The sequence below is a fragment of the Lepisosteus oculatus genome, chromosome 20, assembly GCF_040954835.1.
Source record: "Lepisosteus oculatus isolate fLepOcu1 chromosome 20, fLepOcu1.hap2, whole genome shotgun sequence".
Lineage (NCBI taxonomy): Eukaryota > Metazoa > Chordata > Actinopteri > Semionotiformes > Lepisosteidae > Lepisosteus > Lepisosteus oculatus.
Window position 1 is genome coordinate 1,175,331 of NC_090715.1, and position 22,504 is coordinate 1,197,834.

The window sequence follows — 22,504 nt, forward strand, 5'->3', positions numbered from 1 at the left end:
TCTTCCCCGTAAGCTTCGCTCATTCATGTCAGACTCTTCTTTGTAACGCGCCTCCCCGCTAATATCTGTAGATTAGTCCAACTGCAGCGTGAACTGAACCTGCTTGTTTCTGTTTCTCCACCGCTTGGCCAACAATATGAAGGGACATGTCATCGATCCGACGGCAGGCTGTATTATTTGATCATGGAGCTGTTTAGATCGCATCGGCTGCTTTCTCATCAACCATCGCTTCCTGCAGAATCGCGGCTGCGGGGAGAACGAGCTCTTCGGCGGTGGGACGGGGCCTCTTTGTCGCCACAAGTAGCGACACAGCAAAAGACCCTCCAGTGCTACACGCTTGTGGCTTTCTTCAGTTTGCTTCGACTGGACTTGAATTCAGACCATTTGCGTTGGAAAAATGCACCAGTCTTACCAACGCAGGAGGGGTGTCTGGTGCTCAGGTGCCGCAGTAGATGGGCTGGCTTCATGGGCCTGTTCGCTAGCGCTTCACCGCAGAAACAACACAGTGGCTGCGGTGGTCCGCGGCCGTACATGTAAAGCCGTACAAAACACACTGATCTTGGAACTGCCGATGTTGGGGCTTCGTCGCCTTTTTCTTTTTTTTTCGGTAGGTTTACCTAAGTTTGAATTCGTACTGTTCTGACACTTGGAGTTGCAGCAGCCGGACGTTTCAGCCACTCATCCCTTAGCTCTCTATAGTACTTTCGCGCGCAGTGCAATAACTCAGGGGTGATTGATAAGCAGGCTGCGCTAGACATCAACCGATTCAATCTGTTTCTGCTTTTATTTGTTCCTAATCGCAACTGTGTCCATTGAGAGTGAAACAGTATTTGACATTTAAAAAAAAAACGTCAAGTAGTAATTTCTATTTTGTAAATTAAATTTAATCCACAATCTTCCCACGTACCCCCTGGTACCTGCCGACGTGCCCCCTGGGGTACGAGTACCCCCGGTTGGGAATCACCGCCCTACACCTCTCTGGGTCCCGCTTTCCTTCGGGGAGGGGGGGGCGACAGTGGCCGGCTCGCTCCTGTTTTTCCCTGAGTGTTTCCTTGTGACTTTCTCGAAATCTTATCGGACTTGGGGATCTCAGAATGTGATTACATTTAATTAAAAGCATTTACATGGAGGCCCGTGCGCTCCGGCGCCCCAGGGTGGTGATTAGGGCTCTCACCCAGGGTTCTTCGGAAAACTTTCCAATCCGAACCCAACCCATCATGCATGGCCAAGCAACGCTGGAAGAAAATGCGGTTGCCACCGGTTGGACCGCGCATAAAAGCCCCCCGTGGCCCGTGCTTATCCCACTTCATCAGGTGGTAGTCTATCGCAGCCGTGGTGTCCGGCCATGGCCGACGTTCCTGCGCCCGTAGTGACCGTAGACTCGCCGCCACCGCACGGCCGATTCACCATCTCCCGGGCGGTGAGCTCGGCGAGCCGGGAGGAAGACTCCAAGTTCAGTTACGAGCAGCCAGAGAGCGGCGTCAACAGTATGGACTCCGAGACCAGCTCGCTGTCCCTGAGAACCTCCGCCTATAACACGCTAGACGTCGCGCCAAGCTACGACTTCTACGCCAACACCGAGATTCCCGGGCGCGACCGCCGGCAGAGACCCTCTCTCTTCCAGCTGCACTCCTACACCGAGGTGAGACAGCGAAGGTCTACGTCTCCAGAAAGATCGGGTTTATTTCTCTTTTAATCATCCACGTATTGTTCCAGTGGTTCCCAGTCCTGGTGCCCTGGTGCCCCAGATATCTGCTGGCTTTCAGTCCAGCCCACCTCCATTAGAGAACTGAAGCCTTACTTGAGAAGAAGGTGCTTCATTGGGATATTAGCATTTTGCTTCTAGTCACAAATCTGGGATTTTATTTCACTTACAAAAACCAACAGTTAAAGCTCCAGGATGTTTAAGAGCTGGGAGCAAACAGCTCAGATTAATCTAATTGTTATTAAGTCAATGGAGGGTTTGATTGTGAAACTGATGGCCCTGCTGGAACACAGATTATGTCATTGGAACTTAAGAAAGGTTACAAACATAAGAAAGAAGGCCAAGATATTGGTTTCACTAACTTGGATGGGAAACTTGTTCCACACTCCCACCGTCCTTTGTGTAAAGAAATGCCTCCAGTTCTCCTGCACTTTTGTTTAGTTTGCGCAAGTGTCCTCTGCCTTGTGTCTCCCAGCTCATGGTGAAGATGTGTGCTGGCTCGACTATTGTGAATACTTGTGTCAGATACTCTGGTTGTCTCTTTCAGTCCCAAACTAAGGGATCAGTTTCTCCAGCCTGTCGGTGTGGGACACTTCTTTAAGCCCCAGAATAGAGCTGGTGGCAACAGAATCCTATACAACAGAATATCGACTATTTCAACACATTCCTGTAGTTCAGTCTGTTAGACCCCAAGAGCTCCCCTATGGTTTGTTTGATTTGCTTTTATGAATAATTTCACACCAAAAAATGAATATTCTTACCTGGGAAAACATCAGAATAATTTGTGTAGCTGAAATATGCACCTGCATCTAATACAAGTGGATTTTCCATTCATTTCACACATTGATAAAAGACCAAAACCAGTGCTGTCTGCAGTGCTTGAGTGCTGAGGTCTTTCGGTATTTTTGGGGTGCAACCTGAGGGGGTACAGCGTAGGGCCGCAGCATCCTGCCAGAGGCCGAAGGGGTGCTGGGATCAGGCCGTCTTGCAGGACGCTGACGGGGGGGTGAAACAGTGGAGACGAAAGATTTGGGTGCTACAGACTCCGTCTCTCATTCCCGCTGAGTGGAAACACTTTTCAACAGGAAAAGTAGCTTTTTTTAAAAGAAATAAGCCGTGGGCCCCCGCGGACTGGGCTGCGGAGGTCAGAGCTGTGCGGAGCTGGGAGGAGGAACCCCGCAGGAGGGCTGGAGCCAGTTTCGGGGTCCTGTGCTGTTCCCCAGCGGGTGTGTTGAGGCAGAGCAGGGCTGTGGCCTTGCCCGCTGTCCGTCACCCTGCAGCGCGGTTCTCCTCTCCCCCAGGAGGGCTCCTGCCCCCCCCCCGTGTACGAGGACGCCAGCGGCGCGGGCAGAGGAGGCGCCGAGGAGGAGCTGCCGGAGGGCCCCGCCCTGGAGCCCCCGCGCTTCGGATGGGTGCAGGGGGTCATGGTGAGTGCGCCGGATCAGCCTGGCAGGACACAGCCGCCCGCCGTGTAGCGCCGTCCCGGGCGGGATGGTCACTGTGGCAACACCGCGACACAATGTGACACGACCCTTATTTATTCAATTCAATTCAACTTATTTTTATAGAGCGCTTTTCACAACCAGATTGTCCCACGGCGCTTAACAATGCAAGTGACCATACATGTTGTGAACACAGAACAGAAAGACCAGAAGGCAACGGAGGAGAGGAACCAAAAACTCCTAAGTAAGGAGAAAAAAAACCTCTAGGGGTCCAAGGTCAACTGGCTGCCCAACCCCTTTGGGCATGCTAACGTTATACACTTAAAAAAAAAGAAAAAAGAAAGGAAGGAATTTATTCAGTAGCTCTTCCGGCTGGTTTGTATTGAAGGAGTTAAGTGGGCTTACTGTACTCATCTACATAGCTTTTGCACTTTAACCTGGTAGTGTGCTTGAGCACAGCTGGACTCCAGCATTTAGACTGATTCTTGGTTTTTAGTGCTTTTTGGCGTTGAGATAAATCAGGGTCTCTCAGCATGTCAAGATTTAATCATGAATCGGCCTGGAAAAACACAAGGTTGTTGGTGGTCAAGCGCCGGTTGTGGCTCAGTAAGTGAGGAATAGTTGTCAGTGGGGTGCTGAGTTCTGCTCTTGTCTCCCCCAGATTCGCTGCATGCTCAACATCTGGGGTGTCATCCTGTACCTGCGGCTGCCTTGGATCACCTCCCAGGCAGGGATTGGTACGTGGGTGGGCGGCGTGCTGCATTGCTGACTGAGCAACAGCAGAAAACCACGGGACGTCCTGAACATCAGCCTGCTGCAATGAGCTGTTGTCTTCTGATCTGTTTGTTTTCTGCCAGTGATGCTGTGCATTAGCATCACAAGGCAGCGTTTGTATGAAGTGATGAACGGATGCATGAATGTGACCCGAAACGATCATCAGAAAGACTTCTAGTGCAGGGGGTGACGTGTCGTTATTAGTCTCACTGAGCACCCCACTCCCTGTATCTGTCCCTCCCCCGCAGGCCTGACCTGGGTCATCATTCTGCTGTCCTCCTGCATCACGGGCATCACAGGCCTGTCCACCTCGGCCATCGCCACCAACGGCAAAGTCAAAGGAGGTAAGGCAGTGGGGGTCTCCTGTCGGCACGGGCCCGGCCGCGAGCAGACCAGTGCAGCCCAACCCTGGTCCGGCGGGCACTGCCTGGTGGGACCAGTTTAGCACAGGATTTGTCCAGTTACGTCACAGAGGTCTCGAGTGGAAGGGTGAGGTGAACGAGTTAGTCCCACCACTAGCTTAGACAGTAGGGCCTAGGACAGTCATTTCAAAGCCCTGCCGCCTTTACTTGTATAATCAGATCAGCAGCAGCTGTTTCAGGCCGACTGCGACCAGCTGGGTCTATAACCAGTTCATTTCGTAACATGGGAGCTCTTGAATCCCGGTTTCTAGTCTGTGACGTAGCCAGTGGATCAAATCAACTTGCTACCAGAATCCAGCTGAGTAAGAAGGACCGCGTGACCTCCCCTGCTGTGCCACCTCTGTGATCGTGTCATGATCCTGCAGTGCTTCTGAACAGGACCTCCAGGGTGATCCAGCTGCTGGGACGCAGTCTGGCTCCCCTGTTGAAGGAGCCCCTGTCTCGTACCTCCGCAGGCGGGACGTACTTCCTGATCTCCCGCAGTCTGGGTCCCGAGCTAGGCGGCTCGATCGGTCTGATCTTCGCTTTCGCCAACGCTGTGGCCGTGGCCATGCACACCGTGGGCTTCGCCGAGACCGTGCAGGTTCTCATCCAGGTGAGGAAGAGCTCTGGGGCTCTCTTCTCTCTTCATTGTCGACTCATTGACCAATGCGGTAGCCATTCCCAGTTCACTTTCAGCAGGTATTTATCATCCATCCATTTTAATAATAATAATAATAATAATAATAATAATAATAATAATAATAATAATAATAATAATAATCTGAACACCTGACACCTGAAGAAGGCTCCACGGCCATGCTGATGCAGCTCCCCACCTGAAATAATAATCTTATGCTTATACTGTGCTTTTCTGGACACTACATTCAAAGTGCTTTTACAGGGAATTAAAGGGGAATCCCACTACCACCAATGTACAGCATCCACCTGAAAGCTCACCACACACCAGCTTGCAGTGGGGAGGAGAGCAGAGTGATGAAGCCAGTTCAGAAATGGGGATTCTTGTGAGGCCATGATTGTTAAATGGTTTAGTGGGTTGCCTGTTGGGAGTTGCAGGGTGATATGGTGATATTGTCTAAGCCCTTCACCCAAATAAGGTTTTCAGGGGAGCCAGACCTTATCCCGGCTAGAAACAGGCACAGGGCAGGGTACACTCTGGACTGCAGTCTATCACAGGGCACACACAGACACACACACACTCACACCAGGGCCAGTTTTGCCAGAAGCTAATTGAGCTGCCAGCGTGTCCTTGAACTGTGGGGGGAGACTGGAGCACCGGGAGGAAACCCAGGTACAGTGTAGCAGGTATTATAATGGGTGAAAATACCCAGGCTGACGTTGCCTGTAAGTGAGGTGTTCCATAAGCCGTAGCGGCAGGCGCTTCTGAGAACTGGCTCCGAGTATCTCCTGTAGCTGTAGGTCCTGAGTGTCTGCGCTGTCTTTGTCTCTGCCTGACTCAGATCTCCCTCTCCCCTCCAGGAGAGTGGCTCCAGCATTGTGGACCCCATCAATGACATCCGCATTGTGGGTGTCATCACTGTGACCTGCCTGCTGGGCATCTCGCTGGCTGGGATGGAGTGGGAGTCCAAGGCAAGTCTAAAGTCTGTTTGTCTTGCTTGCTCTGAGTGTGCATCACAAATCTATAATGCATTTGTTTCATGCTGCATTGTGTATTGTGTTACAGTCTAGCCCTGGATTGCATGTGGTTGCATTATGTGCCATTTGTATAATAAATGCTTTTCCATCTGTGCCAAACACAGGCACAAGTCCTATTCTTTTTCGTGATCATGGTCTCCTTTGCAAACTATATCGTGGGGACAATTATACCGGCTACTCCAGAGAAGAAGGCTAAAGGATTCTTCAGTTACAAAGGTAATATGGATCTCTTGATGCAGTTTGTAGAAGAACACTCCACTTCCATAAGCAAGCACTACCACACTGGTACCTTTCTTATCTTCTCTGTCCTGGGAGATGAATTCACTGAACCAGAGAACATTTACAGCCAACACATTCGTGACCTCTTTGTGCATAAAACCTCAAGGGAGACATTATGAGAAAAACAGAACAAAACTTCAATGTTCAGTCATAACTTCACAGTTTTAGAAAAAAAGCAGGGAGCAGAGATGCCTGTTTCTCCTGGATTGCATGAGTTGTGCTTGGAAGATGATTAACGTGCCCGTTTTTCCAGGTGCTATTTTTGCTGAAAACTTTGTGCCAAACTGGAGAGGACCGGAGGGCAGTTTTTTTGGGATGTTCTCCATCTTCTTCCCCTCGGCGACAGGAATCCTGGCAGGAGCCAACATCTCTGGAGACCTGAAGGCAAGTGGACTTGTGTGTTGACGTGTCCCCCGTGGGGGGCTCAACAGCTTGAGCAGAGCTTTGTGGGCTCGGCAAAAGGTTACCGAAGGAGAGGAGGATCTCACCTTGCCAATACTTGAAAGATGCCAGGCTGTCAGTTTTAACTGCTCCTTCCTGTAGGTTCCACTTGTCTCTGGTTAATGTTTCATTGCAGATTCTGACTCTGCTTTCTTCATTTCTTCATTTCACTTAATACGTGAAAACAATAGCTTGTTTTAGTATTCAGCTCTGTGTTTCTCATATCTGTAGGTTATGTTTCCACTGCCTGCAGGTAACGTTCTGCACATTTTCTACGTTAAATACCATCCGCAGGGGAGTCTTTGTTCCAGCAGCTTCACAGCCGGTCTGCAGGATAGCGGACTGGAGATCATTCTGGCCAGTTAAAGAGTCTGCTCTCTTCTCCGGGAGCTCCTGTCCATCTATAATCATATAATTGCCTCCAGCTCTCTCTCCCTCTCCTGAATGTCAGGACCCAGCAGTGGCCATTCCGAGAGGAACTCTCCTGGCCATTTTCTGGACCACCATGTCTTACCTGATCATCTCTGCCACCATCGGTGAGTTAGGAGGATCCCGTTTCTCTCATGTGGCTGCTGTTTCTTTGGGATAATACATAGCAGGGTTCGATTTGAAAGCAGAATGTAACGCGTGCTCACAGTCGTCAGCGAAGTCTGTGTTTTTTTGCTCTCAGGGTCGTGCGTGGTGCGCGACGCCTCTGGCAACATCAACGACACTGCGGACGCGCTGGGGACAGACTGCCTGGGACTGGCCTGCACCTACGGCTGGAACTTCAGCGACTGCATCGCCAATAAAACGTGTCCGTACGGCATCAGCAACTACTACCAGGTAAGAGGAGTGAGAGCCATTGTCTTCAAAGTGCTTGCAGAGCCTAGAGGGACGTAGGAGCGAGTTGCTGCAGAGCCTGCAGTCTCTTGGTTTCACGTCTCATCTGGAACCAGCAGGAGGCACTGCAGTGTGTTTCCAGGGTCTCTCAGTGAGCTGCTAGCCGCTTTCAGAAGCAAAGAGCCTGTTAAACAGGGATTTACTGAGAGCCCTGCAGAGAGAGATCCACTCTCTCCTCCCCCTGATCTGTCCTCCCAGCGGCCTGTTGCTGTGACTAACGAGCTGAGTGACCTGATGTAACTGGAGCAGAGCAGCTGCTGAGCCTCCCTCTCCCTCCCAGGGGTGCCTGGGGCTCAACGTGTTTGTCACTGGTTTGAGTGGCCTCTGCTAGGTGGCTCTGTAGCCTGAATATAATCGAATTCTAGTGAATGTATTCCTGACGGACAGCTATCATACACACGGCACCGAGCTTAACAGCTGTGAATGTTCAGTACATTGAGCAGCTTCAGGTTGTGTCTGAAGATACCTTATTACAGGTAAGTCCAGTGGCTGACTGGCTTAGAGCAGTACTCTGATGTGCAGTGGACCAGCTGGGCAATCAGTTTCTCCTTGTCTTTTCACCCCTCCTCTCCTGCATGCCCTAACTCCTAACTCCTTTCTTTCTGCCTGCTCCTGCCCTCTCCACCCCTCTCTGCCCCTTTCCACCCCTCTCTGCCCTCTCTCCACCCCTCTCTGCCCTCTCTCCACCCCTCTCTGCCCCATTCCACCCCTCTCTGCCCTCTCTGCCCTCTCTGCCCCTCTCTGCCCTCTCTGCCCCTCTCTGCCCCCTCTCTACCCCTCTCTGCCCTCTCTGCCCCCCTTCTGTCTCCCTGCAGAGTATGAGCATGGTGTCCGGATTTGCCCCACTCATCACTGCTGGGATCTTCGGGGCCACCCTGTCCTCGGCCCTGGCCTGCCTGGTCTCCGCTCCCAAAGTCTTCCAGGTAGCTTTCCTGCCCGCGCGCCCTCTGCGGCGCCCTCCTCAGGCAGCTGGGCTGTGAGGCAGCCTGCGGCTCCTTCACCAGATAGTTTCATTTTGAACATTTTCAGCCTTTTTAAACCCAAAGGTTTGGCTGTAGTACCTGCTCAAACTCTGTTTAGATTTCCAGATTGTATGAAAGCAAGCTCTGTGCTAAATAATTATTAAAGCAATAAGAAATGGCCTCAGGCGCTGTGACAAATGGACTGTTATATTCTGGAATTAAAATAAGTGACCTACAACATCAATCTGGGTCATCAGAATCGTCTAAAACAGGCTCCCCGTCCGTGTGCTTCTGATTAACACATTGTCATGTTCAGTGTTTCGTTTTTTTTGTGCATAAAAATCCTGCAAGTGTTAGAGAAATAAACTTGTTCTTTATCAGTGATGTGCATGTCCACATGGAGTCTGCGTGGGGTCAGTCATGTGTAATTTGAGGAGAGGAAAGCAGTCTTTTATTTGTGTTATGATTATTTTTGCATTGTGTGCATTTGAAAACTAATATACAGTATATTTATTTATTTTCCTACTCGGCTGTTTTTATTCAAAGTGCCTTTGCAAAGACAACCTGTACCCTTTGATCGGATTCTTTGGGGAAGGCTATGGGAAGAACAACGAGCCCATCAGAGGGTACTTGCTGACCTATATTATCGCCATCTGCTTCATTCTGATTGGTAGGTTTTGCTGACAGATGTCGCTGAACTAAGTCACTGCATCTATGAGATAAACACTGTTCATGCGAAGGTTGACAGATATTCAGAGTTCTTTTGTGGAACAGCAGCGTATCCAGTGATTTGTACCCGACAGAGTGTCTTATTAACTGCTTTGTGTGTTGTGTGTATTTTCCCTGCACAGCTGAGCTGAACACCATCGCCCCCATCATCTCCAATTTCTTCCTGTGCTCCTACGCGCTCATCAACTTCAGCTGCTTTCACGCCTCCATCACCAACTCCCCAGGTGAGCCTGCAGCTCTGTCACACACAGGCCTTTGCCAGCCATTTGGCTCCTGGGCTGGCCCCAGCAAGCAGCCCCCTAGAGTCTGAACAGATTTAATAATAATAATAATAATAATAATAATAATAATAATTGCTTACACTTATATAGCGCTTTTCTGGACACTCCACTCAAAGCGCTTTACAGGTAATGGGGATCCCCTCCACCACCACCAATGTGCAGCCCCACCTGGATGATGCGACGGCAGCCATAGTGCGCCAGAACGCTCCCCACACATCAGCTATCAGTGGGGAGGAGAGCAGAGTAATGAAGCCAATTCATAGATGGGGATTAATAGGAGGCCATGATTGGTAAGGGCCAATGGGAAATTTGGCCAGGACACCGGGGTTACACCCCTACTCTTTTCGAGAAATGCCCTGGGATTTTTAATGGCCACAGAGAGTCAGGACCTCAGTTTTACGTCTCATCCGAAGGATGGCGCCTGTTTACAGTAAAGTGTCCCCGTCACTATACTGGGGCATTAGGACCCACATGGACCGCAGGGTGAGCGCCCCCTGCTGGCCCCACTAACACCTCTTCCAGCAGCAACCTTAGTTTTTCCCAGGAGGTCTCCCATCCAGGTACTGACCAGGCTCACACCTGCTTAGCTTCAGTGGGTTACCAGTTGTGAGTTGCAGGGTGATATGGCTGATTTGTTGGCAGTATTGCTCCAAGCTTCTCATTCAAAGCTGGGTCTGAAGCTGCAGCTGCAGACACATTACATTACATTACATTACATAACTACAGACGATTTAGAGAATACCTCTCACAGAAGACCAGTCCACTTCCAGTGGATGGTTTCTTAGCTGCCTGTGGCCTGAACTGCAGTTCCAGTTGGGTTTTTCTATATATCTGACACAGCCTGCACATGTGCTGCTCATGTGTCTGAGCTGGTTCTGTGACTCCCCCGTAGGCTGGCGGCCTTCCTTCCAATATTACAGCAAGTGGGCTGCTCTGGTTGGCGCCATCATCTCAGTGGTCATCATGTTCCTGCTGACCTGGTGGGCGGCCCTGATTGCCATCGGCATCGTGCTCTTCCTCCTGGCCTACGTGCTGTATAAGAGACCAGGTGAGACCGCCACGGCTGGCGTCACACGCCCCAGTGCACATGGCTGGCAGGGGTCCTGTCGGCGGCGCCGTCCTGGGCCACAGCGTCTGTTACAGTCACAGAATCTTCTTGTTCACTGATTGGTTGAAGATCTCTGAGTCTGCAGTTAAAAATCCTGTAAAATATCCATTGACAGCGTCTTTGAGTTCTGCAGTGACATGAAATGAACTCCTGCTTCACTTTTCTCAAGTATCCAACTTCAGATATTAGGTCCACTAACCAAATCAACTGGGTAAGATGGGTCATTTCTAACCTTCCTGATGACCGTTTTCCCGAGTTCCTGCTGAAGGGTGCTTGATGCTCAGCGAGCTTTAGCTCGCCTGCGTGCACGACAAGGACAGAGAATATCAGGGCCGCGTGCTGACCCTTGGTGGGTGGTCTGTGCTTGTGCTTTGCAGCTGTTAACTGGGGGTCTTCAGTTCAAGCTGGGTCCTACAACATGGCGCTGTCCTATTCAGTGGGACTGAACGAAGTTGATGAACACATCAAGAACTACAGGTAATAACGGGGGCTGATCTCAGCTGAGGGCAACTACTGTACCTCCAACATGTACTTTAGGGTCAGAATTAGTGTTGGGTATAAGGACCAGACCTGAACCCGGGCTGTAGATGGGCTGAATTAAGCTTGGCTCAGGGAAGCTGACTTCTCGTGGTCCGGGTTCGAACAGCTGTTGGGTTTGTGCTGTTGTTAGGAAAAGGGTAGAGTCCTAAAGTTCGGGCTAGTTTGGGGTAAAGGTTAGAGTTAGGGTCCAGTGGATACAACAGCAGACATCAGAGTGCCGTGAGGCTCAGCTGGTGTTCTTGCACAGTGAGGCAGGGCTGCCTGTCAGGAGGTCACTCACTGTTCAGAGAGCTGGACTCGGGACATGGAGGAGCCCAGGCCTGGGGCAGTGGGGTGCTGCCCCGGCGGGGGCCCCTGGCCGCTGCGGGGGGCTCTAGCCTGTGTTCCTCTCTCCTTCAGGCCGCAGTGTCTGGTCCTGACGGGGCCCCCCAGCTTCCGCCCCGCCTTGGTTGACTTCGTCGGCACCTTCACCAAAAACCTGAGCCTCATGATGTGCGGAAACGTCGTTGTTGTGAGTTTTCCTCCTGGCTGCACCCGTGGTTTCTTTGCTGTGAAAACTGCTTCTGCACGGTGGTTTTGAAGAGTGAGGATTCATGTGCTCATTCAGAGCACATGGTCTGTGTTGTCTGGGAGGCCGCTGTCTGGGTGACATGTGCTGCTCTCTCTGCTCGGGACAGGGGGCGCCCTCTCCCACGAGCCAGGAGGCAGCGGGCAGTGGCAGTCATGTGACCTGGCTGAACAGGAGGAAGATCAAGTCCTTCTACCGTGGGGTGGTGGCCGAGGACCTGCGCAGTGGTGTGCAGATGCTTCTCCAGGTGAGGTCACCCATCTGCCTGCTGAAGAGCCGCAGGAGAGCCTCTCCAGCAGAGCTGTGGAAAACAACTCTAGCACCTACCAGACAAGCATGGTTGGGAGACCATGAAGGCATTCTGGGAAAAGATTCACTTCTGCAGTCGTTCGGACCGGTGACAGGTGACGTTTCCCTGCCTCAGCCTCTGCAAGAGCCCAGCGAGTCCTAACGTGCAGCACATGTTGTTTGTCAGGCCGCAGGCCTCGGGAGGATCCAGCCCAATGTTCTCGTGATGGGCTTCAAGAGGAACTGGCAGAGGGATCGCCCGAGCAGCCTGGAAAACTACATTGGGATCATACAGTGAGTGTGCCCCCCGCGCCTCTTTGTCATTAGATAACGCGCACGCGTGGAGCACGAGCACGTCTGGTGTGGACGTGCACGAGCGCGGAGCAGCACGTCTGGTGAGAACTCTCAGCCCGGTTTCCCGTGGGCTCACGGTGCCGTGTTGTGTGTCTCGTGTTCCAGCGACGCCTTTGACCTGAGGTTCGGGGTGTGTGTGATGCGGACGAAGGAAGGGCTGTCGAGGACGATGCAGGCCCACGGTAAGGCCAGCGCTGGGCTCTGGGAGGGCGACCCCTGTGTGATCCGGAAGATCGGAGCGGAGTCAGCCGGTTCCCAGGGGAACATGGGCCTGTTCTGCATCGTCTGCCCCTCCCACAGCCTTCTTCTGGGCTCCAGCACTGAACACCGTGTTTGGGTTTTTGATTTGTTTCTTTGTCATTTGTATTGGAGTGTGCTGTGCTGTACTCAACACTGAATGCGCATGTTCACATTACAGTGCAGAAAAGGCAGGAGGTACCTCACTAAAGATAGAAATTGATATAGATCAGTGGTTCTCAAACCTTTTGGACCAAGTACCACCCCTAATCCAAACAAAGCATCCAAGTACCACCTACAAGTCATCATCTCATAGGAACCCCAGAAATTCTCAATGACCAACATGAGTGTGCGTGCACACACACTCACACATACATATAATAAATATTATAATAATAAACTTTATTTGATATAGCGCCTTTAAATGTGGCTTCTCAAAGCGTTTTACAGAAAAAAACAGTAACAACAACAAATAAAAATAATAAAAAAGCACCATTTCAGTGAGAGGGGGGAGCCTGTTAGCAAAGCAGATGTGAATTCATTTTTCGAGCCTTGAAACAATTCACAACAGAGTCTAACAGATTTTAAATCGTCAGGCATTTTCTTGATGGCAAAGGTCTCGCGGTGGATGTTGCAATGAAACCATTAATTTCTGGAGCAACCTCTCTAATTCGTGCAACTACACCGTTATGTCAGCTTGTCATTGCTCTAGCACCGTCTGTACAAACTCCGACGCATTTTATCCAGTCGAGGCCATTCTCTTCGATAAATTCTTTCAGAAGCTGATATATGTGCTCTCCTGTAGTTCCTGTTGGCAGCGGCTTACATAACAGAAAGTCCTCATGGCACGTACTGTACCCTCAAACTCGTATCTAACATAAACGAGTGAACTGGCCAAATTGACTACAGACTCATCTAATTGCAGTGAAAAACATCTGCTCATCTTAACGCGCTCTATCAGCGTACTTTTGATATCATTTCAATAATTCTATGAATGACAGTGTCTTTCAGGGGGAGGGGGGCAGCAGGTCGAGCTGTTTAGCAGCTTTTTCTCCACACATAATACGTGTCAGCTCTTTTGCCAACGGTAAATAAGATTCTTCAAAAATAGTGTGGGGCTTACCTGCTTTAGCAATCCGCAAGTTTGCATTTCTCCCCGTTTCCGTTTTTATTTCCGTATTTATTTTAAGTTTTTATTTCATGCGCATGGGAGCGAAACATAGAGACGCTGTGTGTATTTTTCTCAAATTAACTTAAAACAGTTCTTAAATATTTTTCTGTTATCACGATTTCCTGTGCTCACACGATTACAAGCGTTAGTAGCACGTATTTCTAGGCATTCCTGTGTTTACAACATTGGCATTGTTCCAAAATCACGCACATTCTCCTACCTCCCTATTTGCTGGTATGCGTACCACAGTTTGAGAACCACTGAGATAAAAAGATAAAAATTGTTGAACTGTTGTGTTTCCATGTGCTAACGAGTTTGTCCTGGCTGGTATGGACTGTCCACTGTCACTGTGTTAAGGACTCTGTCCTGGCAGGTGTGGACTGTCCACTCTGCCTGTGTTAAGGAGTCTGTCCTGTTTTCCCAGTTAACCCTGTGTTTGAGAATGGCAGTGAGTACCGTGGCAATGGGACTTCCCCAGCACCAGCAGCCCACAGTACATGTAAGACACAATGAGATGATGAAAGGGAATGTGTTCCGTTTTGTGTGCTAAGAAAACCTATTTTGTGTTTAAAGACACTTGGCCATTAATGTTGTACATTAATAATTAATAATAATTGCTTACACTTATATAGCGCTTTTCTGGACTCTCCACTCAAAGCGCTTTACAGGTAATGGGGACTCCCCTCCACCACCACCAGTGTGCAGCCCCACCTGGATGATACGACAGCAGCCATAGCGCGCCAGAACGCTCCCCACACACCAGCTCTCAGTGGGGAGGAGAACAGAGCGATGAAGCCAATTCATAGATGGGGATTATTAGGAGGCCATGATTGGTAAGGAACAAGTAATAGGTTTATTCCATGCTGAAAGAAAACACAACGTTTAGGCCAAAACACCTGATGAAGGCTCCACAGCCGAAACGTTGTGTTTTCTTTCTTCTCTTTTTCAGCATGGAATAAACCTATTACTTGTTCCTTTGCAGCCTATGCATGCTGATGCAGCTACCCACCTGAACTATGATTGGTAAAGGCCAGGGGGAAATTTGGCAAGGACGCCGGGGTTACACCCCTACTCTTTGCAAGAAGAACCCTGGGATTTTTAATGACCACAAAGACTCAAGACCTCAGTTTTAAGTCTCATCCAAAGGACAGCACCTTTTTACAGTATAGTGTCCCCATCACTATACTGGGGCATTAGGACCCACATGGACTGCAGGGTGAGCGCCCCCTGCTGGCCTCACTAACACCTCTTCCAGCAGCAAACTTAATTTTTCCTAGGAGGTCTCCCATCCAGGTACTGACCAGGCTCACACCTGCTGAACTTCAGTGGGCTGCCAGTTTTGAGTTGCAGAGTGATATGGCTGCTGGGACATCAAGAATGTCTGTAATCTCTGGGTCAGTGCTAAGTCACATCTGCCTGTTGCGCGAGCAGCCGTTGGAAACGATTGTGAAGACTGGTCAGTCTGACCCCGGCTCTTCCTGTTTCAGTGGACCCTGACGCTCTAGTGGCTGAAGTTCAGCCCACGACCATTTTCCAGTCTAAGCAGGGCAAGAAGACGATCGACGTTTACTGGCTCTTTGATGATGGAGGTGGGTTGCGCTGACAGCTAGCCTGTAATGAACCTTTGACCTGTGACCTAGGGGAAGCCTGGGCGTGCCCTGTGAGTAATGCGTGCCGCCCCTTCCGCAGGCCTGACCCTGCTCATTCCGTACCTCCTGACGCGGAAGAAGCGCTGGCGTGGCTGCAAGGTGCGTGTCTTCGTGGGCGGAGAGATCAGCCGGGTGGACGAGCAGAGGAAGGCGTGAGTATCCGAGCCTACCCCCTCCAACCCGCCGCCGCCGCCGTGCACGATCAAACACCCCTCCAGAAATAAGCGTGTCTCTTCTCTGATGACTGCAGTGAAGCAAAATACAGAGGGAAGCTGCTGATCATTTTTAATTTCTGAAATCACTCAGAAATGCAAATAGCTCGCTGTCCCGGCTCACTCAGCTCAACATGGTCCACAGACGTCAGCCCAGGGCTCAGCAGCACTGAAACAGACTTTTTTTTCCCGTTGTGATCTCCAGGTTCATGTCCCTGCTCAGCAAGTTTCGTCTGGGATTCCACGACGTCCAGGTGCTGCCTGACGTCAACGAGAAGCCGCGGCCCGAGCAGTAGGGTCACACTTCTCTCTTGTACTGTGTCTCTGGGTCCTTTCCCTCGCTCTTCAAACAGCACACAGGGCAAGGTGGCACTGGGGCACTGGGGCACTCCCCTGCTGCTCCATCTCACCTGCTTGATCACCACTGGCTTTGATTTCAAATTAAGAGGTTATTTTCTCTCAGCTTCTGTACAGTGCATCATATAAATAAATAAAACTAAGCAACTCCTTTGGATTCCATGCAAAACTGTGATGCATGGCTCTCAAAGACAGTTGCCTGGGTTTTACAACAGCTCTGCAGAGACGCAGCACACTCTGTTATTCCATTGCAACAGGCCCTACAGGAGAAGAGTGTACTTAGACCGTGTTGCACCCTGGTGGGTGATGGGTGATGGGTGAGATAACGTGGGATATCTGCATTTTACACTGTATCCCAGTTGCATGTCAGCTGTCCTTGATATCTGTAATTGGATGAGTGCAGACTTGAGTCCACTGAAACGAGTGTCGGGTCCCTCTGCAGAGGCCCTAGTCTGCTCTGAGCTGGTGCCCATCTGAACCCTCTTGTCTCCTGTGGGTTTGGTGCAGTGTGAAGAGGTTTGAGGATCTGCTCGGCCCCTACCGGCTGAACGATGGATTCAGGGACGAAAACACAGTCAATGAAATGAAGAAGGAATTCCCCTGGAAGATTTCGGATGAAGAGATAGAGAGGAACAAGGCCAAGGTGAGACTCTTTCAAGTCTGAATTCTTCATCTTCTGTTATTGGCGGATGACTTGGGCAGAATGAAACCAATCTGTGGTTTAAGAGCACTTCGCTTCCTGACAGCGAGAGATTGTGCTCAGGCTATGGCAAACCAGAGCACTTTGTGCTTTAAATAAGGAAAAAACACAATTCTGTAAGAGAAAATGCAAGAATGAAACACTGTTTTTTGAGGATTTTCAAATTAATCATATTTTAAAAATATGCTTTCTTTTTTCCGGCAGTCCCTCCGACAGATCCATCTGAATGAAATCCTGCTGGATTACTCCCGAGACGCGGCGCTCATCATCCTGTGAGTGGAAATGCTGAGCCCCCAGTGGAATGAGCCAGGGAATTAGCCACTCTCCTTGATTTGCTAAGCACACACCCTAATGGCTACTGGACTGTACATACTGTTCAGAGAACATCACCCAGATTCCATTTCAGGGCTTGAATTTCAGATAATTACCCCCAGAGCTGATCTTGCGTGCACGGTAATCATTTGCATTTTAGTTTCAGAAACGGTTAGGCTCAACAATACTGGAAGTGTAGTTCAATGAGCACGAAAACCCTCACTGCCCTAGTCTTCCCTCAGCGCTTTCTGTCTGGTTCTGCTTGTGTCTGCAGCAAGTGCCCATTAGTTCCAGTGGGTGATCAGTCTGGTGATTTCTGTGGCGTTTTTCCTGTACTGCTCAGTGAAAACTGTTTGACCCCGCTGCTCTCCTACACAGCCCTGCAGGCACTGTATGGTTGGAGTGGCAGCCACTCCTCTTTATAAGACACCAGCTTATTTGCTTTTATGTGCATATTATTTCTTACAGTTACAGATATCTAGGCATTTGTTTCAGGTCATATAATTGTGTAAGTTAGTTAGGCAGTGTCTTGCAGATCCAATGTCCTGAGTTTGATCCTAGCCTTGAGAATCTGTCAGTGTTAGTAATAATAATAATAAACTTTATTTTATATAGCGCCTTTAAAGGTGGCTTCTCAAAGCGCTTTACATGATGACAATAACAATAAATAAGAAGACTACAACAATAAATAAGAAAATTTCACAAGACAGGACACAATTATAATTACAACAATACAACAATAACAATAGAGGAGACCGTGGAAGATGGTATTAAGAAGAGCAGAGGGGTGAAGAATGGAACCAGTTAAGTAAAGGCTTTTCTGAAAAGGAGGGTTTTGAGTCTGGATTTGAAGGAGTTTAGAGAAGGTGACTCTCTAATATCCTTGGGCAAGGAGTTCCAGAGCTTGGGGGCATAGCAGGAGAAGGCCCTGTCGCCCATACAATGTAAACGGGCTTGGGGGACAGTAAGGAGGGCAGAATTTGAAGAGCGGAGGTTGCGAGGTGGGGAGTAGGGCGATAAAAGTTCAGACAGGTATTGAGGTGCCAAGCCATGTAAAGCCTTGTAGGTGAGCATGAGGATTTTAAAGTCTACGCGGAATTTGACCGGAAGCCAGTGCAAGGACTCCAGGATAGGAGTAATGTGAACACTTGCACTAGATCTGGTCAGGATTCTGGCTGCTGAATTTTGGACATACTGCAGCTTGTTCAGAGTAGATTTAGATACCCCAGGGAGCAGAGCATTGCAGTAGTCAATTCGAGAGAATACAAATATGTTGATCAGCTTTTCAGCCACAGTTAATGATAGCATAGGGCGTAGTCTTGCGATATTTCTAAGGTGAAAAAAAGATGTTTTGACAGTATGCTGTACATGTGGGTCGAATGTTAAGCCAGAATCGAATATAACCCCAAGGTTTTTCAATTTTGATTGGAGCTCAAGTACAGAGCCATCTACAGACAGGGTTACAGGACTGGCTTTACGAAGTTGATGGGGGGTACCAATAAGCATGACTTCAGTCTTGTCACAGTTAAGATGAAGGAAGTTTTGAGTCATCCAAATTTTTATGTCAGAGATGCAATTAGATAGAATAGAGACAGCCACATCAGTGTCGGGTTTGGTATGGATGTATATTTGAGTATCGTCAGCGTAAAAATGAAAGCTGAGGCCATGTGATCTTAAAAGCTGACCAAGTGGGAACAAGTAAATGCTGAAGAGCAAGGGGCCCAGTATTGAGCCCTGAGGGACACCAGACTTGACAAGACCAATTTCAGACCTGTACCCATTGAGAGAGACAAAGTGACAGCGATCAGTGAGGTAAGACTTAAACCATTTGAGGGCAGTGTCAGAGACTCCAAACACAGTCTCGAGACGAGAAAGCAAGATGTTATGGTCAACAGTGTCAAAGGCAGCACTGAGATCAAGAAGGATGAGTATGGAAAGAACCAGAATCAGAAGCTATTAGGAGATCGTTGGTGACTTTGACTAGGGCGGTTTCTGTGCTGTGAAGTTGACGGAAGCCAGATTGGAGGGGTTCGAAAAGGTTGTTTGTCATGAGGTGGTTATGTAACTGAAGTGTGACAGCACGTTCTAGAATTTTAGAGAGAAAGGGTAAGTTGGAGATGGGGCGAAAGTTGTTAAGATTGTCGAGAGCCATGTTAGGCTTCTTTGGCACTGGGGTAATAGCAGCAGTTTTGAGGACCGTTGGTACAATGCCGGTGCTCAAGGATTCATGTATTATATTGAGGACAATGGGACAGAGAGAAGAGAAACAGGACTGGAATAAAGTGGTGGGAATGGGATCTAAAATAGATGTGGTGGGTTTCATGCGCGTAACTAGTTTGTTTAGGGATGCTGAGTCAAGAAGAGAGAAGCTGGAGAGACGGGAACCAGAGAGGTTGGATGAGGAGGGAGGAGGTGTGGAAATTATATCCGTAGTGGAGAGAATGTGATGCCGGATGTTGTCAATCTTAGAACTAAAGAAATCTAAGAATGTGTTGCAAAGTTGTGATGAGGCAGGTAATGTGGTGGGGCAGTTTGGCTTGAGTAGTCTGTTGATGGTGGAGAAAAGATGTCTGGGATTGTTTTGGTGATTTTCAATGATGTGAGAGAAGTAGGTGGATCTAGCAGACTCTATAGTAACCTTATAATCAGATAAGTAATCTCTCCAGGCCTGATAATGTACATTTAGGCCGGAAAGACGCCACCTACGCTCAAGTTTGCGAGAGGCTGCCTTCATGAAACGCAGATGGTCATTGTACCAGGGGGCAGGGCGAGAGAAGGAGATGGTTCGAGTTTTTAAAGGAGCAAAGGTGTCGAGGGTAGATAAAAGAGCATTGTCAAGTAACTGTATTTTGTCCTCTAGAGGGTCAGAGGAAGAGAAACAGGATAAGGAGGACAGAACAGAATTTGCAAAATTAGTGTAGTGTTGTGTGTCACTATGATGTGCAGTGTTAGTGTAGATGTGTTTCAGTATGGTGTGCAGTGTTAGTGCACTGTTGTGTCTCAGTAAGGTGTCCAGTGTCAGTGCAGGTGTTGTGTCTCAGTGTGGTGTGCAGTGTCAGTGCAGGTGTTGTGTCTCAGTGTGGTGTGCAGTGTCAGTGCAGTGTTGTATCTCAGCATGGTGTGCAATGTCAGTGCAGGTGTTGTGTCTCAGCATGGTGTGCAATGTCAGTACAGGTGTTGTGTCTCAGTGTGGTGTGCAGTGTCAGTGCAGTGTTGTGTCTCAGTGTGGTGTGCAGTGTCAGTGCAGTGTTGTGTCTCAGTGTGGTGTGCAGTGTCAGTGCAGTGTTGTGTCTCAGTGTGGTGTGCAGTGTCAGTACAGTGTTGTATCTCAGTATGGTGTGCATGTTAGTGCAGTGTTGTGTCTCGGTGTGGTGTGTAATGTCAGTGCAGGTGTTGTGTCTCAGTGTGGTGTGCAGGGTCAGTGCAGTGTTGTGTCTCAGCGTGGTGTGCAATGTCAGCGCAGGTGTTGTGTCTCAGTGTGGTGTGCAGGGTCAGTGCAGTATTGTGTCACAGCATGGTGTGCAATGTCAGCGCAGGTGTTGTGTCTCAGTGTGGTGTGCAGTGTCAGTGCAGTGTTGTGTCTCAGTGTGGTGTGCAGTGTCAGTGCAGTGTTGTGTCTCAGTATGGTGTGCAGTGTCAGTGCAGTGTTGTGTCTCAGTGTGGTGTTCAGGGTCAGTGCAGATGTTGTGTCTCAGTGTGGTGTGCAGTGTCGGTGCAGTGTTGTGTCTCAGTGCTAACCCTTGTCATGATTGCCCACTGTTGTCTCTCTGACAGGACTATGCCAGTGGGCAGGAGGGGGAAATGCCCCAGCGCTCTCTACATGGCCTGGCTGGAAACCCTTTCCCAGGACCTCCGACCCCCTGTGCTCCTTGTCAGGGGCAACCAGGAAAATGTGCTCACCTTCTACTGCCAGTAGTGCAGACATAGCCACACAGACACTCTACATCCAGTAGTGCAGACACAGCCTCACAGACACTCTGCTGCCAGTAGTGCAGACACAGCCTCACAGACACTCTCCTGCCAGTAGTGCAGACACAGCCTCACAGACACTCTCCTGCCAGTAGTGTAGACACAGCCTCACAGACACACTCTACTGCCAGTAGTGCAGACACAGCCCCACAGACACACTCTACTGCCAGTAGTGTAGACACAGCCCCACAGACACACTCTACTGCCAGTAGTGCAGACAGCCCCACAGACACACTCTACTGCCAGTAGTGTAGACACAGCCCCACAGACACACTCTACTGCCAGTAGTGCAGACACAGCCTCACAGACACACTCTACTGCCAGTAGTGCAGACACAGCCTCACAGAAACACTCTACTGCCAGTAGTGTAGACACAGCCTCACAGAAACACTCTACTGCCAGTAGTGTAGACACAGCCCCACAGACACACTCTACTGCCAGTAGTGCAGACACAGCCTCACAGACACACTCTACTGCCAGTAGTGCAGACACAGCCTCACAGAAACACTCTACTGCCAGTAGTGTAGACACAGCCTCACAGAAACACTCTACTGCCAGTAGTGTAGACACAGCCTCACAGACACACTCTACTGCCAGTAGTGTAGACACAGCCCCACAGACACTCTCCTGCCAGTAGTGTAGACACAGCCTCACAGACACACTCTACTGCCAGTAGTGTAGACACAGCCCCACAGACACTCTCCTGCCAGTAATGTAGACACAGCCTCACTCCATCTTTTGCTAGGAGTATTTACACAGCTCTTGCAGGGACCTGCTGATCCACTTCTGCACTCTCCCAATGCCTGATAAAGCCATAATGCCTTACTAGCAACTTATCTTTAAAACATTTTAGGAGCTGGGGATGTGGAGGAGTTGTTCCAGACTTGTGGGAAGTAACTTAACTCAGTTACACCTGGATTTTTACACTTTTAGAATTTTTGGAACTTTATTATTTCTAGTCATGTCATATGTGTTTTCATGCTTTTGTATTTTAATTGTTTAAAACGTATTTCCTTTAGCATTAACTAAGCCCATTAAGCACACACCTATCTGTGTGCTTAGGGTACTGTTTTACTGTTTTAAACTCCCATTAACGCTTGTACAACTGAGTCTCTAACAAAATCACTCCATGCAGTGTAATCACCATTATTATACTGTTCTGAACAAATTTATTTATGTTTTTATTAATAATAAAGTTTTTTCAATGTGTGGTTCATTGTTTGAGATTTGTTGAGCAGGGGATAAAAACTTTCCCCTGCTCTCGTTGCCGGTGAACACCGTCTTCCCAAAATGCACTTTTACTATGAACTAATTCGTTCTGCTCTGACCCCTGACCCTGAATCTATATGATTTCTTTACAGTTTTATTGAACATTACATAATACAAAGGAGAAAGGGTATCCAATAAGATAAAGTGAACAAAAAAAAACAGAATAAAACGCTGCCAGAGATAATAACAAATCTGAA

At 49.2% G+C, this 22,504-nt stretch overlaps 1 protein-coding gene across 2 annotated transcripts; it reads left to right on the forward strand.

The window, feature by feature from the left end:
- The first annotated feature begins 1,296 nt into the window (after positions 1 to 1,296).
- slc12a3 (solute carrier family 12 member 3) lies at positions 1,297 to 22,247 on the forward strand. Of its 2 annotated transcripts, XM_069181167.1 has the most exons (27): positions 1,297 to 1,642; positions 3,007 to 3,132; positions 3,809 to 3,884; positions 4,170 to 4,265; positions 4,799 to 4,938; positions 5,823 to 5,933; positions 6,104 to 6,215; positions 6,532 to 6,662; positions 7,171 to 7,255; positions 7,390 to 7,544; positions 8,417 to 8,524; positions 9,110 to 9,233; positions 9,415 to 9,516; positions 10,466 to 10,621; positions 11,059 to 11,158; positions 11,621 to 11,732; positions 11,899 to 12,036; positions 12,265 to 12,371; positions 12,537 to 12,613; positions 14,264 to 14,338; positions 15,327 to 15,428; positions 15,529 to 15,640; positions 15,906 to 15,992; positions 16,565 to 16,700; positions 16,962 to 17,029; positions 20,844 to 20,999; positions 21,148 to 22,247. In XM_069181167.1, the coding sequence occupies exons 1-26, from the start codon at positions 1,346 to 1,348 to the stop codon at positions 20,983 to 20,985; spliced, it is 3,075 nt and encodes a 1,024-aa protein (XP_069037268.1). In that variant the 5' UTR covers positions 1,297 to 1,345; the 3' UTR covers positions 20,986 to 20,999; positions 21,148 to 22,247. The 2 variants fall into 2 exon arrangements, with proteins under 2 accessions (XP_069037268.1, XP_069037267.1); XM_069181166.1 differs by having other exon boundaries at positions 20,844 to 22,247.
- The last annotated feature ends 257 nt before the right edge of the window (positions 22,248 to 22,504 follow it).